At 39.7% G+C, this 19,570-nt stretch overlaps 1 protein-coding gene across 2 annotated transcripts in view; it reads left to right on the top strand.

Moving 5' to 3' along the window:
* Adam10 (ADAM metallopeptidase domain 10) overlaps positions 1-19,570 on the top strand; it is a 116,448-nt gene that overhangs the window by 94,634 nt on the left and 2,244 nt on the right. For both annotated transcript variants that reach the window (XM_052187869.1, XM_052187870.1), the window contains 6 exons: positions 3,160-3,343; positions 8,082-8,232; positions 8,988-9,171; positions 9,913-10,021; positions 10,711-10,931; positions 18,002-18,128. In XM_052187869.1, coding sequence (XP_052043829.1) covers positions 3,160-3,343; positions 8,082-8,232; positions 8,988-9,171; positions 9,913-10,021; positions 10,711-10,931; positions 18,002-18,128 — 976 coding nt within the window. The remainder of the gene's footprint in view (positions 1-3,159; positions 3,344-8,081; positions 8,233-8,987; positions 9,172-9,912; positions 10,022-10,710; positions 10,932-18,001; positions 18,129-19,570) is intronic.

Raw genomic sequence — 19,570 nt, 5'->3', positions numbered from 1 at the left:
GAAGAGTATTGGTGTTAACTCTTCTTTGAAGGTCTGATAGAATTCTGCACTGAAACCATCTGGTCCTGTGCTTTTTTTGGTTGGAAGACTTTCTATGACTCCTTCTATTTCTTTAGGCATTATGGGTTTTCATATGTTCTTAAATCTCTTTCTTACTTTTCTATGAATATTTTTCATAGAAAAATTTCCCTTCTTTCTCTCTTTGTTGCCTTCTTTCTGTTTCTTCTTTTTTCTTTAATAGGCTCTCACTGGATAGCTTAGGCTAACCTCAAACTTGTGATCTCTCTGCCTCAGCTTCTTTAATGCTGGGATTACAGTCTGTTCCACCAAATGTATCCTATATTATGAACTTAGAAAGTAATTTTTGTTACTTTATTACCTAACTAAAGTTGTAGTATACTTCTGAAACTTTACTCTTAATTTGAGCCCTGAGTCCTTTTTGACATCCAATCAGGATAGTCCTTTGTGTGTTTGGGTGTCAGAGGTTTTTTGGTTTTGTTTTGTTTTTTTTAATTCCTTTGTTTGCCGGTTTTGTTCCTGTATATGACTAAGCAAATAGTAAGCATCCTCATTTACAATCCATTCTTCATTTTGTGGCTGTTGGTGAGATCTTACATCATTCCTGAATAATTAAGACTAGGCAGATAGGTCACAATTAGCTATTTTTAAGAATGTAACTCCTTGCCAAGTTTGGGACAAAGCTTATTCCATCTGTATAAGTCTGTATGTTTTAGTACTTCCATGTATAACTGGCTGCTCTAATATTTACTCCTTTGTAAGATAGCTAGTGATTCTTTGATTACATTAACAGCCATTCAGTATTGGAACTTTTCTTTCTGTTTCTCAGTTTGAATGATGAGATTGTTGCCAGTACCATTCTTAATAAAAAAAAAAAATTGGGTTGTAAGGAGCAGAAGCATAAGCAAGGTGATACGATGTACAGAGCAAGGAGTTGCCAGAGGCTGAATATGGGCTCAGGAGGAAAGCAGGGCAGTATGAGGAAGAGTAGGATGTCAGATGTTTGATGAAATATAAAATCAGAGCTGCTTGGTATTAGTGTTTGTTCGTGAACACTAAAGTTGTTGGGTAGTAAAACCAAGATCGAGTTAAATACTACTGCCATTCTGATGTCCAACATTTTTGCCTTTTATAATAATGAGTACCTTAATTACTTAAGGACATTGTGTGTAAGGTTTCCTTTAGGTGTGCGTTGTATGTGTATTGAGGGTATTTTGTGTATGGTACATGCACCTGAGTATGCACCTTTGTGCACAGAAGTCAGAGGATATTTTGAGTATCTTCCTCAATTACCCTTGAGACAATTAGCCTTGAGACATGCACTCTGAACCAGAAGCTTTGGGCTAGACTAGTCATCTACTGAGCTCTTGGTATCTGTTTCTGAATTCTAGTGATGGGGTCGTTGCAAATAAACACAGCCATGTCTGGCTTTAAATTATTTATTACATTGAGAGAGAGAGAGAGAGAGAGAGAGAGAGAGAGAGAGAGAGAGAGAGAGAGAGAGAGAGAGAGAGAGAGCGCTTATTTGTATGCCATAGCCTGTGGGTGGAGATCAGAGGACAACTACTTGTGTTTGGGGTCCTGGGGATCAAATTGGAGTTGTCAAGCTTGGTGACAAGAATCTTTTACCACTGAGCTATCTTTCTGGTCCAGGGCCTGGATTTTTGAACAGAGGTCCTTTTGCATGTACATCAAAGTGCTCTTTTCCACAAAGCCATCTACCAAACCCTAGCTTTGTTGTTTTAGTGCATATGTGTGAGGAAAGCAGGTGCTTTGTTATCCCAGCTTTAAAGGTGTTTTTCTTTTGTGAAGATTGAGGGAGCTCTTGCTTTGGTCCTTCTCATGCCTCTGATACCTGGATAAATTGCCAGAATCAAAACCACTTCTGTGCATGTGCTCATACACAGAATTCTGTCTCCTGTTTATTCTTTTTTTTATTTACATTGCAAATGATTTCCCCTTTTCTGGGTCTCCACTCCCCGCAAGCTCCTTAAGCCCTCTTCCGTCCCCCTATTCTTCCATCCACCCCTTCCTACTTCCCTGTTCTGGAATTCCCCTATACTCTTGCACTGAGTCTTTCCAGAACCAGGGGCCACTCCTCCATTCTTTTTGGACATCATTTAATTTGTGGATTATGACCTGGGTATTCAAAGTTTCTAGGCTAATATCCACTTATCAGTGAGTGCATACCATGATTGATCTTTTGAGACTTGGTTACCTCACTTAGTATGATGTTCTCCAGCTCCATCCATTTGTCTAAGAATTTCATGAATTCATTGTTTCTAATGGCTGAATAGTACTCCATTGTGTAAATATACCACATTTTTTGTATCCATTCCTCCGTTGAAGGACATCTAGGTTCTTTCCAGCTTCTGGCTACTACAAATAGGGCTGCTATGAACATAGTGGAGCATGTGTCCTTATTGCATGCTGAAGAATCCTCTGGATATATGCCCAGTAGTGGTATAACAGGGTCCTCAGGAAGTGACATGCCCAGTTTTCTGAGGAACCGCCAGACTGATTTCCAAAGTGATTGCACCATCTTGCAATCCCACCAGCAGTGGAGGAGTGTTCCTCTCTGTTTATTCTTTAAAAGCAGTGTCTTGATCCCATTCCTTGGGTTTTCTTAATCTTATTTTAAAGTAAAACTTGTGTTTGACTCCAGTCAGTATTTTGCTTGGCTGTCTTTTGTGCCAACTCAAAAGGAAGTGTCACTGCCTTGAGTTCTTACTCTGCCTTTCCCAGCACTGGTCTTGGGTTTCATTTTCACTTCTGTCTTCCTTAACCAGTTTTAGCATGTAATTTGCCATATTTTTTAATGAATGCTAGTCCATATTATTACTGCCAGTCTTAAAAGCTTCTTTTCAGTAATCTTTATGACAGTGTAATGCTCAGTTCTAGTCCCTAATTACGAAGTTCTAAGATAGTTTATGTTTAGACTTTCAGTTCCACTGTGCTGCAACAGTGGCTCTGATAGAGCAAGTGGTTATCCTAACTCTGATCCTAGGCAGTTGTTAGATCCTTCTTCAAGGGAAGTATGTGACTTCCACTGTTCTTCTGATGAGAAAGTTCCACATAAGCAGATGACTGGGAAACCCTGTTTTACCTCTTATTAATGTAACACCATATTCTGTTTGGCAGCATGATTCTGGAACAGAGTGCACTCCAGGAGAGTCTAAGAACTTAGGACAAAAAGAAAATGGCAATTATATCATGTATGCAAGAGCAACGTCTGGGGACAAACTTAACAACAACAAATTTTCACTCTGCAGCATTAGAAACATAAGCCAAGTGCTTGAGAAGAAGAGGAACAACTGTTTTGTTGGTATGTATATTTTCCAACATTTTAATTAACTTTCCTTCTATATGTGTGCATGTGCACACAAGCCACAGCAGGAGTGTGGAGGTCAGAAGACAGCTGATGGGGTTAGTTCTCCCCTTCCTCCATGAGGGTTCTGACAACTGACCCAAAGCTTGCCAAGCATGGTGGTAAGTACCATTCCCCTAAAGAGCCATCTTCCCAGCCCAAAATATTTTAACAGTCAGAAAACATGTAGGAGTCCACTCAATTCCCACCTATGTTTTCCAGTTAACACTTTGCAAAAAGTACTTGCTTTATCAAAATACTTAGGAATTTGCCCCTTTGAAACTAAGTATCAGGTAGCAGAGTATTTTACTTCTAGACACTTGAGCTTATATTTCATTAGCTAGAGTTCAATCTTGTTTGAGATTCTTTTCCCTTTTCTACCTCCCTTCCTTTCTTTCATAGGTGAACTGCACAATTATATATGTATATATATAATTTCATTCATAAACACGCATGCTCTGCTGCATGTGTGACATTTGCACTTACTATGAGTGTATTCTCCACACCTCTTATCCTCTCTTTCTCGTGTTATCTCCTCTTGTTAATCCCTTTGTTTTCTAGGTAGTTTTGCTTCTGCTTTCATGTCACATATCTGTACATGGTTTTATAGATCTGTATAAAATCTAGAAACCAGAAACAAGACGGCACGATACTTGTCTTTGTGACATTGTCTTGATTCATTTAAGATGATTTTCTCCAATTGCATCTCTTTTCTATCAGAAAACAAGTAATTTCACTTGTCATGTCTAAAACCAACTCTATCATGTATGTACTGCATGGGTGTGGTGGCGCAGAGTTGGGAGGCAGAGGCAGAGGCAGGTGGAAGGTTCAGAGTTCAAGGCCAACCTGGTCTATATATAGCAGGTTCCAGGTCAGCCTGGGCCTACACAGCAAGACCCTAACCAAGCAACCAAGAACCAACCAAAAAAATACAAAATGAAGTCCCCAAATTCAAAGTGTATATATGTGAAGTTCTTCATCTGATTCTCTTGTTGGACACCCAGGTTAGTTCCACAGTGTAGCTCTTGTGGATAGTGCTGCAGTAAACACAGATGCAGGAAGTGTACAGTGCTAATTGCAGCATTTGTAAATTTGACAGATGGCAATTACCTATGTAAGCCAAGCAGCTGTAAAGAAGCAGAACATTTCTGTCAGCCAGAAAGTTCTTATTCTGCTTTACAGTCAGTCTCTAGAAGCAACTGCTAACTGATTTTTTAACCAAAGGTTGGCTTGCCTGTTATAAGTTTTCAGACAAATGGAATTCACAGCTTTTTCCCTTTGTGGAATTTTACTTTTAACTGCACAAAGTTCATCATAGCGTTTTGTTCCTGTTGCTGAATAGTAGTGTGTTACAGGACTGAGTACAGTTTACTCATTGCTTCTCTCAGTGGGCACAGGGGATTCATACAGTATATGTTCCTTTGTGTCTGACTCATTTTACTTGGCATAAGATTTTTAAGGTTTACCTGAATAATAGCATGTATCACAACCACCTTCCTTTTAAAGGGTGAACAATGTTCCACTGTGTAAGCATATCAGATATTGGTCTTACATTCAACTGTATATCTCTCTTGTGACATTTTTCAGATTCCAAATATTCTGCCTTGCCTTAAAGTTGTTTTGTTTATCCTCCTTTTCCATAAGACTATACAATACTTGAAGGCAAATATTGAGTCACTGGTCACTTTTGTATATAAGGAACATTCAAAGAAGGTTAATGAACTGAGAACTTCTAGATACATTTTTAATACAGTTTTATTGGATAATTGTGGATTTGCACACAGTAACAGCAGCAGTAGGTACCCAGTACCTTTACCCAGTGTCCTCATTGGTAATACTGTGCAGGCTGATAGCATCACCTGTCATCAGGACACATTCCACACTCCCTGTTCTGTTTTCTCAGGGTGTTTGTTTCTTTTAACATAATATGATTACATGTGTAGTTTTATATCCCACCACCACAGACAAGATCCAGAACAGTCCATCAGGACAAGGATACTGTGTGGAGCATGTGTCCTTGTTATACATTAGAGCATCTTTTGGGTATATGTCCAGGACTTGTATAGCTGGGTCCTCAGGTAGTACTATGTTCAGTTTTCTGAGGAACTGCCAGACTGATTTCCAGAGTGGTTGTACCAGCTTGCAATCCCACCAGCAGTGAAGGAGTGTTCTTCCTTTTCCACATCCTCAATTTCTTCATAAAATCACTGGTGATTTGTTAGATCCCTTGGGGGAACTTTTTGACTGTTGTTGGTGTAGCACTCAGTCTTCCTATATTTGTGTTCTGAGTGCTGGATTATAGGTATGCACTATTATGTTAGACTCAGATAACGGTTTACAGATATTTCCTCCCAGCATGTAGTATATTTCTTTATCCTTGTCACAGACAGTCTTTGGCTTTTTCTTTTAAACTTTCCCCTCATAGGCTAGATTGACATTACATTGATGCTGTTATTCTGTTATTGTCATCAATGATTTTCTGTCACTTCTTAGCGAAGAAATCTTATGTAGATGGTGGAGTTTTCATAGTAAACTTAGAAGCTGATTATAAAAGTGAATGCTCTGATCAGTTGGTCACTGTTAGAATTAATGTTGTGCACACACATGCATTTTCTGATCTTTCTCTAGAATTACACGTCACATGAATTAAAAAGTTATTTCTAGCCATTTAAAAGTCATTGCTTTACTTAGAATGTATGCTCTAGTAGAACAGTCCACAGACATCCAATAAGGTCAGTTAGTGGGCTAGAATTTCAGTGACTGTTAAGATTTTCTTTAATGAATTAAGAATGAACTTGAATTAAGAACAAACTTGCTAAGTGTAAAGCCTACCTTCCTGGAGTGGGTTTAGTCACCTGTGCCACAAGTAGGTGCGTGTTCCCTTCATTCAGCAGTTTATTCAGTTCACATTTTAAGTCCTGATTGGTCCATGACGAACAAGAGCCTAAATTTAAGACCCAAGAACCCCTGCACTTCATCTGTTTGATCATATTGGGGTATATGACCTTTAGCAAGTCATAGGCTCCTTGTAAGTTAGTTTTGCTTATTAGAAATGAAGGCATTTGTTTCTTGTCATTCTTAGTAAATGATAGTGTATTGAGGTGATTTTGAGATCTTACAAAGAGAATTACTGGTCTTAATTTCCCCCCATCAATTTGTTTTAGTGGTGCTAGGGTTTGAAATAAGTCTACTATTCTAATTTTAAGCTTCAGAACTTTAGAAATTTCAAGAAATACATCGAAATTATTCAACAATATTTAGGCCAGACTTTCTAACTCTAATTATCTACGATCTGTCCTTGTTAGGCTGCCTGGGACTTCAGGGAGTATATTAATAATTTATACCTATTTCTTTTCTTAAGGTGCTTGGTCTAGCAAGAAATAGAATAATATTCATTTAAAAGTTATTATCAATATTATTATGATCACTTTTAAAAATTAAGTTATTTTAAAGCATAAAATTATCCAATGTCCTTAACAAATAAATGATGTAAAAAATAAAAAGACAAAGTGAACCTATTCTATAGTAAAATAACTTAAAAGATAAATCACTTCAAGCAACTATGGTGGAAGGGATGGGATTAGGAGAACCTTGTTTGGAACTTGTTTTGGTGACCAGTTATTGAAAGATAGTTAGGAAATTTGAACATGGATTGATGTTTAGGTGTGGTGATTTCAAAATGCTGCAGAATAAAAAGTGGTTGGTAGTAAGTAAAAGAAGAAAAGTATGCATGGGAGGTGTCTTAGGTTTCCATTTCTGTGAACAGACACCATGACCAAGGCAACTCTTATAAAGAACAACATTTAACTGGGGCTGGGTTACAGATTCAGTGGTTCAGTCCATCAAGGCATAGCAGCATCCATGCAGGCATGGTGCAGGAGGACCTGAGAGTTCCTCATCTTCATCTGAAGGCTGCTAGGAGAAAAACTGGCTTTCAGTCAGCTAGGATGAGGGTCTTAAAGCCCATGCCCACAGTGACACATTTCCTCCAACAAGGCCACACCCACTCAAACAAGGCCACACCTCCAAACAGTGCCACTCATATTCAGACCACCATAGGAGGTCGTTGTGCTAATTTTATTATTACTTTTATATGTGTTTGAAAATTTCTGTAACAAGCATTCTTCTTTTCTCCTGGTTGAGAAACACTAACTTCATTTGCATACATATGATACACGTGTAGTCAGCAAAGCTCAACCATATTGTGGTCTATATAGCAAGTTAGTAGTTCTATAAAGAACATAGGAAGGATCCATGAAGTCAGTCTTCTCACTGTAGAAACAGGGTGGCACACTGAAGCTGCAATTGCTGTTTATAGCACTGCCCATACTAAACAAAAGGTCTCCTGATTTTCAGATGCTGTTTTTTGCCTTACTTACTCATTAAAATTTCCTTTTTCTTTTTGGTAAAGCTCTAAAGAATTTGTCAATTTTATTTATTTTTGTGCATGTGGTGTTTTGCCTGCCTGCATGTCTGCATTATATGTAAGATTGACTCCCATGGATGTTGGAAGATGGTGTCAGATTCCCCTGGATCTTGAATTATAGACAGTTGTAAGCTGCCCTGTGGGTGCTGGGAATGGAAATCAGGTCCTCAGGAAGGGCAATAAGTTCTCTTAAATAAACTGTCAAGCCATCTCCCAGCCCTGAGCTTGTGAGTTTTGAAGAAAATTAATGTGTGCATACTTTCCACACAGAATCTGGCCAGCCTATCTGTGGAAATGGGATGGTGGAGCAAGGGGAAGAGTGTGACTGTGGCTACAGTGACCAATGCAAAGATGAGTGCTGCTTCGATGCCAACCAGCCAGAGGGGAAGAAATGCAAGCTGAAGCCTGGGAAGCAGTGCAGGTACCTGCCTTGCCAACCCCAGTGATGCCAGTGTCCCTGCAAGGTCACCCGCAGCAGTTAGGACAGATTGAATGCTGATACCAAGAGAGCCACTATGGCCATGGAAGTTTGCCTCTCTGTGTTAACATTGTCATTAACTTTTTTTTGGAATGACAGCATTCTGTTTTGACATTTGGAACAATTCATAATTTAGTGATTTGGCTATTGATAAAGGGAATGTGAAAATACTGCTTCATAAAATATATTTATCATTTAGTTCCTAATTTTGAAAACATGATTATATTACTTTAAACTATTTAGGTGAAGTGGGGGCATGTAGGCTTTTGTGACTTAGTACCATATCATTATTTCACTATCAAATGCAGTCATGTTTACAGGAAATAGACGACAGTTTACACAAACTTTTTAATGGCTAGTCTTTTTAATGGTGAATCCAAGTTCAGTTTAGTACAGAAAGGTGTAAATTGATTAATGGGTTATATAGTTGTGGGGGAAAACCCTGAAAAGTTTTCTAATCCTGAATTTACCTCACAAGAAGCAGATTAATAATACTGATTTGTAGCATTTTTGTCTTCTTAGTTTTGCTAGACTGTCCAAATAGAGTAGCTTGTTATTAATAATATTTGAAGTTGTATTCCAGCAATGTACATATCACTTAAGAGGTGAAGTTTATGATGTGAAAATACGGCTTATATCTAAGTGTATAATAAATAGCTAGTGACTTACTTTATCTGATCATTTAACGCTTCTCCTAGTCCGAGTCAAGGACCCTGCTGTACAGCACAGTGTGCATTCAAGTCGAAGTCTGAGAAGTGTCGGGATGATTCTGACTGTGCAAAGGAAGGGATATGCAATGGCTTCACAGCCCTTTGCCCAGCGTCTGATCCCAAGCCCAACTTTACAGACTGTAACAGGCACACACAAGTCTGCATTAATGGGGTAAGCATTTGATTTAAGATGTTTTAAATTTTATTGAGCATTCTTCTTCAGAATAATGGTTGGCACCTGTCAGGTGAATGGGGCTCCCATTCAGTAAGATCCCTATCTGTCCCCCACAAAACCACAAATGTATGTGACACAATTGCCTGGTGGCGTATAGTTAGCTCCTGACTCACCTTTCTTCTTTGCAACCGTGTGCCTTTGGTAGTCACAAGAGTACAATGAGGCATGTAGTCTTATCTGTACTGCTTTTAAGTTGTATAAATTAATATTTCAGGAGTTTGAATAAAAGAACTCATCTGGTCATTTTCTCAGATTGTGAAATCTTCTGAGCTCCTGTGGCTAAATGTCACTTTGTTCTGCATGAGGATAACTTTTTCTCTGCTATAGCAGAGCCATAGTAAGCAACAAATGTGGAGCTGCCCTTCCTCAACTTACATTTAGGCTTTTGTTTTTCCCTTTATTGCTTTAAAAGTTGTACAGCTTTCTTTGATTTACTCTCAGATGTTTTTATTAGTGTTATTGGCTCTGATATTCGTCTGTGGGTTTGTTTTGTAGTGCTGGGGACCAGACCCAGGGCCTTGCATGTACTAGCAAGTGCTTGCCATGGAGGCACAAACCTACCCCTGTTGTTTGTAACTCCTATTCCACTTTATTATTTGACATCAGAAGCATATACCTACCTAATACCATGAACAATCTTGACTGCACAGACATGAAATAAAATTTGCCTTTTCCCAGCAATGTGCAGGTTCTATCTGTGAGAAGTATGACTTGGAGGAGTGCACCTGTGCCAGCTCCGATGGCAAAGATGATAAGGAATTATGCCATGTTTGCTGCATGAAGAAAAGTAAGACTTTTCAGTAACTCTGCTTAAAACCAACTTCCATAAAGTGTTTTTTTTCATGCTTTGGGAATGAAGTTTATTAGGAGAAAGGCCCTTGAGACCACAATGGAGCCTTGATGTGGAAAAGCACAAGAAAGGGACAGCAGTATCAAAAATAGCTTAGCAGAGCCTTAAAGGAAAAGAAGCTTCCCTTTAAAATCTGGAGAGAAACCTGTTACAGCTTACAGAGAGATACAGAGGCAGACAAAGCCAGAGACAGACAGACCTGCCGTCAGAGTGCTGGCAGGGGTGGGCTGGTATGGGCAGAGAAGATCCTTGCCTTTAATTTTTCATTGCTGAACTGATACACAGTTTAGACAGACGATTAACAAATAAATCAGTTCCCTTTGAGAAAAATTTAAATGTAGCATTGACTATGGTCTTTACAATGTTTTTAAGTAATACATTAGACCAAATCTTACCAGCCTTGGGTAATAACTTACAGAAACATACCTCAGTAGTTTTAAAGCCATTGCAGGCACTAAGTCAATTGTTTATATTTTAACATTTAAGGTAAATGAGTAATGATGTTACTCTGACAAACTGTCATAGATCTGTGTAACATGGGAATGAGTTTAGGTAGTCTGTTTCTTTCTGAGACTGTCCTGCCAGGTATTCTGACCTATGTCTGTGTTTGGCACTTCTTTTTCCAGTGGCTCCGTCAACTTGTGCCAGTACAGGCTCTGTGCAGTGGAACAAGCAGTTCAGTGGTCGGACTATCACTCTGCAGCCAGGTTCTCCATGTAATGACTTCAGAGGCTACTGTGATGTTTTCATGCGGTGCAGATTAGTAGATGCTGATGGCCCTCTAGCTAGGCTGAAAAAAGCAATTTTTAGCCCACAACTCTATGAAAACATTGCTGAGTGGATTGTGGTAAGTCTAATCTTCATTTATACGAACCTCAAAATATTTGATCTTAATTTTCCTTGGGCAGAGGTCACCAATATTGGAGGAAGAACTTTGCCTGTTGGTACTAGAATCGTCATATGTATAGACTTTGAATGTTTAGATATCCCTGCCTCTTATTTCCTTCTGCAGTGATCTGCATCTCTACCTGGATGTATTCAAAGCTGTCGTAGTAGGAGTCATCCTGTTTCCCTCTGCTGCTTTGCTTGCATTCTCTCTTGCAGGTGACATCTGGTGGTACATGTTAGTGTTTTCACTGGGCTTTTCGGGAAAGTGCTGCTTGGTTTTTTTTTGTTTTGTTTTTTTTTTTAATTTCTCTGTTGTTTCAGTAGAACAGATAGCCAGCTATAGGTCCTACCTTGCTCAACAGTAAAGAGAGAAAGAGATTTTTCTGAAAACTTTTTTCCTGCATTTGTTGTTTTTTTTCTTTTTATGATCTTTCAGTGTAATTTCTGGGTCTTAGTCTTGTCTGTGATAGATGTTGAACAATGTAAGATCTTATGAAGAGTCAGTCACAGATCCCTTAATGGCTGTGCTGCTCACTTGGTACTCATCTACTCAATTGAATTGAATTTTTAAGTTCACATTTCTCTAAATTTTAAAATCATTGACTTGAGAGGGCAACTTAGTAGAGTACTTGCCTACTATGCATGACCGTCTGAGTTTTTGGAACCAGTACTCATAAAATGGGGTGCAGTGGCACATATGGTTATTCCTAGAACTTGGAAGGTAAAGGAGGAAGGACGCTTCAGGTCTTCTTCACATAGTATGTATCTTGTTCTGGCCAGTCTGCATTATCTAAGAAGCTGTCTCAAAACCGACAATGATGCCAGCCAGTGATACTTGAAACCCTGTCTCAAGACAAAACAAACCTTTGAAACATTGATTTCCTATGGTTTTCTTAAAGAATTGCTTCGATTAGCCTAAATGTTCATGCATTGCAAGCGATTTGTGTAGGAGACTTACTTTCAAGTGGCATGCTTAGGAATGTGCTATACCTAAAACTAAGTAGTTTCTTTTATAAACTGCCCTAGAATTCACTTTTCCCTTTCCAAGTTACTATTTTTGTTTTTAAAAGTAGATTTAAGGAAAGATTCCATGAATTAGCAATGAGAATGCTTATCTTATGTTCTGGAATGGATTAATCAGACACTGTATGTGAGTGAGGGTAACACATGCCTTTTGTTTTGTAATGTCTGTGGCTGTAGCATCCTCAGCTGGCACTATCCACAATGCCTGGGGTGCAGACCGAGATGCTTTAGTGAGCATTGGCCAGGTCAAACAAGACAACAAATGCTGAGTTTGTTTTACATTATTTGTCTCATCTGATTTTGTGCAGTTTCCTTGCATAACAAGGATTGCTTTATGTTAATGATAGTTTGAGTCTTGGTGTCCTATCATTTCTGTGGTAATATATACTGTTAGGTTATTCTGCTATAAGAGGCTGTGCAAGAAGTGAAGGACTTCCTTCACTGTGTCTTTTCCAGTGCTGCCTGGTGTCCTTTTGTCTCCGTTGATGGTGCTCTATGACTCCTTTTCTCCGCATGCAGTTCTGTGGAGTTTGAAGAACCTTGAGAACACTTCAATATTTTATGGGTACTGTTGTCATGGAGATGATCCCTTTCCTTTTTTTTTTTTTTTTTTTTTTTTTTTTTTTTTTTTTTTTTTTTTTGTGGAGAGTTGTTTTGACAACTGTGTTTAGATTTTTCCAGAATAGGCTCTGCTGAGTCTATCTAGGAGGCATTAGCTTTAGCACCTCCTAAATGCAGTTCTTGAGAAGACTATGAGAGTGTTCACCACTAAGTCTGTTGAGATCCTGAGCCATTATCACCTGTTTATGTGGGAGTTGAGGACATCAGTAATTCTTTTCCAGTTTCTGCTATAGTTGATGTGGTCTTATTTCTCTTTCCATCTTTTGCACTAGGTTTGATGTTGCAAAGAACCATTTTTATCCTTTTTGGGGGATTTATCATTATGTGCCTCCTTCCTTTCATTATCACTATGCTGTGACTTTTTATTTAAGTTTGTCAAAAGCTTGTGTTGTTGTTGTTGTTGTTGTTGTAGTAGTTGTTGTTGTTGTTATTATTATTATTACTACTACTACTGCTGCTGCTGCTACTACCACTACTACCACCACCACCGCCGCCATTACCACCATTCCTTATACCCCTTTTCACTATGGCATCCAGGTCTCTAATCCCTGGGCTTCAGGTATCTCTCTACCTTCAGCCTCTGAGTAGCTGGGCTCATACACACTTCTTTATTTTTTTGAGCCAAGTTTTGTATCATAGCCCTAAACCTGACCTTCTATATAGCCCAAGCTGAAATCCAACTAACAGCAGTCCTATAGCAACCTCCAAAATAAACTCACACTCTTACTCTCTCCCTCTCCCTCTCCCTCTCCCTCTCCCTCTCCCTCTCCCTCTCCCTCTCCCTCTCCCTCTCCCTCTCCCTCTCCCTCTCCCTCTCCCTCCCCCTCCCCCTCCCCTCCCCTCCCCCCTCCCCCTCCCCTCCCCCCCTTCCCCTCCCCCTCCCCCTCCTCCCCTCCCTTCCAAGATAGGGTTTCTCTGTGTATCTGACTGTCCTGGAACTCACTCTGTAGATCAGGCTGGCTTCACTCAGGTCTGTTTTCTCTCTCACACCCTAGTGCTGGAATTAAAGGAGCGTGTCACCTCCTCCTGGCTCACTTTCTCAGTTTTTAAATGTTTCTATCCCCATCTTTTGTACTAACTTTATGAATGTAGATACTAAGAATCTGGTATTTTTTTAGTTTAAGTGGGAGATTTAGGGCAGTAGTTCCCAAGTGGATCACAGACTACAGTTGCTCTCAGGTTGATTGTCCAGTGCCTCTGAGAAAACTGGAGGCCGGTGAGGTCTGGATGAGTCCTGGAATACATACATCTTTGTAGCTTTGTTTTCAAAACAATCATAGAAGCATTTACTCACAGAAGATTATAAACCTAGATGTCCTTAGATGTTATTTGGTAAACATTGTCCAAGAACAGTAGCTATTAGTGCTAGTTGTACATGAATGTCACCACAGGACCTAGACCAAGTAAGTCTTAGAGAAGGCCCGAGTATCTCCATGCCCGTGGAGGTTAGAGTGCATTGGATCCCCTAGAGCTGGAGTTAGAGACAGTGTGAACCACTATGGGGTTGCTGAGAACTGAGGTTGGTTTCTTAAGGAGTTGAGAGAGAAGGATGTAAGTACAGGAACTCACAGTCCAGTGTAGGACATGGAAGACAGGCACATAGAAGTGTATTTCAGTTCTGTGTGTTGTTTCCATAGAAAACAGCAGATTCTATTGGAGAAATCTTTTTAATTATTTTGTTTTTGACTTGTTTGTTTTTTGTTTTGTGTGTGTGTGTGTGTGTGTGTGTGTGTGTGTGTGTGTGTGTGTTGCTGGAAGCTGACCCCAGGGCCTTACATGCTTTAGACAAATTATCTAGGACTCAGCCACTAGAAAGTTCTCTTTTAAAAGATGACATTACAACTTCATTCTTAAGTGCTGGCAATAGCAGATGTACAGGAATGTTATACACCAAAACCGTTTGAAAAATCATTTGAAAGTTTAGTGAACTTTAGTGATTGACTCCATCCTTGCCCTGAAGCCGAACTGTCCAGGATGACTTTCCTGAGTGCTCTTTAGAATTAAGTAGAGCCATGCTGCTTTGCATACTCAGGCTTCATTTTCTGCTTTCCTTTCCCACTCCTGGGCCATCCAGCTTTAGGACAAAGAGTTTAAATGAAAAGGGGACATAATCAAACCTGTTGTTTGTGTAGTTGTAGCACTGGTAGCCGTATGGAAGGTGTTAGGAGTACAGGCGGCTGGAGACAAAGCATTAGGAAGAACACTAAGGATGGCGCTGGCTGCTCTGACAGTACTAGGCCTCAGCCTCAGCAGAGGAGGGCTACCATTGCCCTTTGCACTTAAGAGTTCCTGCAATACGCTTCTCCTGGTATTTACTAACTGGGCTCCAGGAATGCTGAGCTTCCAACATTGCTCAAAATTGTCTTTGGACTGTTTAGATAGACTGACAACAGTCCTGTACCCTGCCTCTTGATAAGTAGCAACTATGTTACTTGAGAGTGAATAAAAATAGGAAAAAATGATAGAAATCCATAGAAAACTTCTCTAACAAGGATGATATCATCTTGAGGACAGAGAAGAAAGGAACTCTGAAAATTGCTTTTTATAGCAAACAAAAGACTGTTTTAGAAAACTAACAATTTAAGGTAGGATACAAGAAGTAGATTAAAGAGCAGATTGTAGGTTCTAGGTCTTCAAATAAAACATTCAGCAGAACACAAAAGTATACCTCAGCATACCTGGAGCAGCTGGAAAACAGCAGAAACTGATATTTTATCTTTCTGGACTTTTATTTTACTGAGAGATCATAAACCAGCACAATAGTTGTCTTAAATGACTTGGGAGAAAATAGTAAATTGTAAACCCATGTTTTCTAAGCCAAATTCAGGTCCATCAACATGTTTTGTGTGGTCTGCACATTGCTTTTAGGTACTCTGAACAAGTTTGCTAGCATTTACAATAGACTTCATATAGAAATTCAGATTTGTAACTTCTCCAAAAAAGCAAATCTTTGGGTTGGAAGATTAGATTTCATTGCACATTCTTGCCAAATGGACGTTGCCACAGTGAGTGTAAGAGTGACAGACTGGAAACTCCTGTCACAGGCTATAGGATACAAAGGAAACTAGAAGAAAAATGGCTGTGGGACTCTCTCGTGCATCCCTGCAACCTGAGGATGGTCAGAGACTGATGAAAAGCCAGGTGCAGTGTAAACTGTTCTAAGTTAATTTTGAATTCAAAAAAAAAATCGCCCTCTTTCTGTTTTCTGTTCTCTCTCTTTTCTTTCATATTTTGGGGGTGGAGGTGGGGAAAGGATTGAGACAGAATCTCCAGTGGTCTAGTCTAGCCTCAAAGTGAATATTAGGTGAGACTGAACTCATGCTTCTCCTGCCTTCATTCCCAGTTGTTGGAATCACAGACATGTACCACCACATCTGGCCTCCCTTTCCTCTTATTACTTTAATTTTCATATCCTGTATATTTCAGTGTTCTATGTACCATGGATATGCCTGGTATCTGCAGGACCCAGTAGGCAGTGTTAGATCACTTAGCACTGCAGTTACAGATGGTTGTGTGAACTGCCATGTTGATTCTGGGAATTGAACCCAGATCCTGGAAGAGCAGCCAGTGTTCTTAAACACTGAGCTATCTCTTCATCGCCTTTACATAAAAACAAACAAACCACAAAATATGTATGTGTGTGTGCATGCGTGCATGCATGTGTTGAACAGTTTGTTCCTAAAGCCATTGGGTTATTCTAAGGAAGGTAGATTTCCATCCAAGGTGTGTATTGTAAATCTGCAGAACCCCGGAGATGGCTGACTAACAGTTGAGCCTCATGTGGTTAGGAGGGTGTGGAAAAGAGCGTAGTGTGGCATGGCATCCCCCAAGTAATGAAAGGTGAGTGCCAAGTCAGTGCAAGTGGAGTGAGCAGGTTCTACAGTGGGAGGCCTCTCCCATGTAGTAGGCAAGTTCCATGTCAGAGTGCAAGTAGGGTGAGGAGGGGTCTTCCTTTGAGGAGAAACACTACAAGGAACCAGGCTTCAGCAGAGACATGGGTGATCCAGAACTCAGGTATTGAAAGAACAAGATGAATCTGGAAAGTTTTGTGTCACAAAGTAAGTGCTTAAAGAAGGAGGTGGGAAGAATGTCAAAAGCCCCATGGTAGTGGTGGTATTGGGTCATAACCCATTGTAGAGAATAGGAAACCCCAATGAACAGTAAGTAAATAATTGATAATTGATGGAGAATAGAATGTATACATAGTTCCAAATTACATCTCCATAAAATACTTACTGATTCTACAAAGGAAAAGTATCTTGTTGATTAAGTCTGGTAACATCACATTCAAGTAATCAAGGTTAACATCAGAGTGCTGGAGTCAGAGTAATGTCCCCCATGTTAAGACATGGTAAAAGAGTACAAGATTCCTTTTGTGATACTCCCAATGCTTGTTTAGAATCTGGTCATAAGAAACACCAGAGAATTCAAAGTAGGTCATTACAATCCTATATTAACAACTGCCCTGAAAATGTCAAGTGTCTAAGTCTTAAAGGCCAGAGGGAGTTGTGTTACCCTTTCAGACTAAAGGACAGCAGTGGGGCCCAGCAGCACATGGTGTTGAAGATGTGGTGAGACATCTTCAATAGCCAAGGCCTATTCAGGAAAATACTCTTATATCTTAGATTATAGGAATTTGTGTGTATATGTCTGCCCATCTCTCCAACCATCTGTCTGTGGTTTGTGTATGCATGTGCATGTATGTGGGAGGCCAGAGTTTGATGCTGGGGGTAGTTTTCCACCCTTTTTGCTGTTGTTGAGATAGGGCCTTTCACTGAACCTGTAGATTTCCGATTGACAAAACTGCCAGGCCAGCAAGCCCAAGAGATTCTCTTGTCTCTGCTCTGCAGTGCTGGGATTATAGGTATATGCTTTTACACCTGGCTTTTTAGTGTCAAGGGATCTGAGCTTGGGTCCTCATTTTGGTGATAAGCCAGACTCTTTACCAATTGAGCCCCATGTTATGGGCCTTTCATGGGGAGTAATGTGGTGCATAAAGCTGACTCTAGGTCAGATTTTTGAAAGTTCTTTGCACTGTGCTTACAACTTTTCATTATGTTAGAGATTTATTTCAAGATAAAACAAAAGTTTTTTTTTTTTAATATGAGGGAGCTTATGTATGCAGAAAAAGTGACTGGGGGTGTTTTGACATAGCATGTGTTTTTATTTTAGGAACTAGGTAAACAGTACAGAGTTATTAGTAAGTTGTATAAGGCCTCAGATGATAGAGGCGTTTTGCTAGAAATAATTAATAGTAATTGCATAAGTGTTATAATAATCTGCATTAAAGCCAATGTGGACATTCAGAAATTGAAAGTTGTTAATTTGTGTATGATGGATGTTAGTATCTGCTGTCTTAAAACAGTTTAATTCTGTTCCTGTCAGGCTCACTGGTGGGCAGTACTGCTTATGGGAATTGCCCTGATCATGTTAATGGCTGGATTTATCAAGATTTGCAGTGTTCACACTCCAAGTAGTAATCCAAAGTTGCCGCCTCCTAAACCACTTCCAGGTAAGGTGCTGAGCAATGGGTGCTGCTGTGAGCAGAGCTGGAGCTGCCGGGCAGGGAGGACACAGCCCGAGGAGGCCTTAGTAACTGAGTTGAGAGGGCTTTGTTTTTGATGAATTGCTGTGTGATTGTTAGTCAGTCTAATCTAGTTTGACTGACAGTATAATGCTGATCTATCCTGAGTGTTAAGAAACATTTGACCAACATTTTGATTTTTGGTTGGATCTTCCTTCCTTGTTTCTGTCTCAGTCTCTTGCCATACTTTGTTCTTGTTACAGTAGTTAAGGTGCCTTTAAATTATTGGTCTTTGTATTTAAATAGTTAATGGCTCTGATTCTATTTGTAATATCTGTGTTCTTGAAACAGTTTCCTCTAGATGAGGCTTACTGAGAAATATAAGTCTGTATGTAGGGGAGTCTTAGCTTCTGGTGTTAAGAACCTGTCAAATAGTCCCCACCCTTTCCTCTGGAGGATACTGACGCTAGGTCAAATCAACTTTGAGCATTTGAAGAAGACAGGAAAGGAAGCGCTATTTTGTTAGTCTTATCAGTTTCCCCCTTCCCCTTTCCAAGGTGTGTGTGGCTAGAAATTACAGTGGCCAGGAAGTCAGGGTTGTGTGCTTAGTCAGGGTTGTGAGCCCTTCCTCAGGAGAGCCTTGCCTCCAGTCAGAGTGATTTCTTCTACTTTGAATTTCCCCTCACCTGTTCCCTTGAATTTTTCTGTGTTGGCCCAGGAGTCATGGTGGGGTTGGAGGATGTCTGATTTGATATACTCACTTAAGTTTCCTGAGTCAGAACCCAGGCTCGTGTGAGTTTAATACATTTCCAAGAGCTACAGGACATGTTTGAGGCATGGTTGCCATGGTGTCCTCCTTCATGATGTCCTCCTTCATTGGACTTGTGTATTGACACATCTGAAAATGATCGTCATTTGTTAAGCCTTCATAAAAGTGCTGACTTAAGGACTGTTTTAAAGTCTTCATGACAGACTATGTGAGTGACTTACCATCCTGCTATGCAGACAGACCTCAAGTGTCTGTCAGGGCTCCAGTAATAGATTCTGCTCTCAAAGCTATAATAATTTTGACTGGTCAGTCTAATTCTTTAAGTACTTGAAATGCACTTCATCTCTACTGAAATGTGCTATTAAATATTAAATATGGATCAGACTTAAAGACTTAACATAAAATAGTAAAATATTTTAGTAATTTGTATATTTAATACATGCAAAGGTTGGTATTTTAACTTGAATTGGCCTAGTTAAAATAAATATTAAAATTAATTTTTATTTTATTTTATTTTGTTATGGCCACCAGAAAACTGCAAACTGTGTTACAGGGCACATACTTCTGCTGGTCAGTGCCAAAGAATAGCCTTTCTTGGTGAAAGAGTGCTTCCCTTTTGAAGATTAGGCAGTGGTGCTCAGTGAGCTGTTTTGCTTTTGTT

The sequence above is a fragment of the Apodemus sylvaticus genome, chromosome 7, assembly GCF_947179515.1.
Source record: "Apodemus sylvaticus chromosome 7, mApoSyl1.1, whole genome shotgun sequence".
In the NCBI taxonomy this organism is placed as follows: domain Eukaryota; kingdom Metazoa; phylum Chordata; class Mammalia; order Rodentia; family Muridae; genus Apodemus; species Apodemus sylvaticus.
The sequence above is the reverse complement of the archived record's forward strand: the minus strand, read 5'-3'. Positions and strand labels throughout refer to the sequence as shown.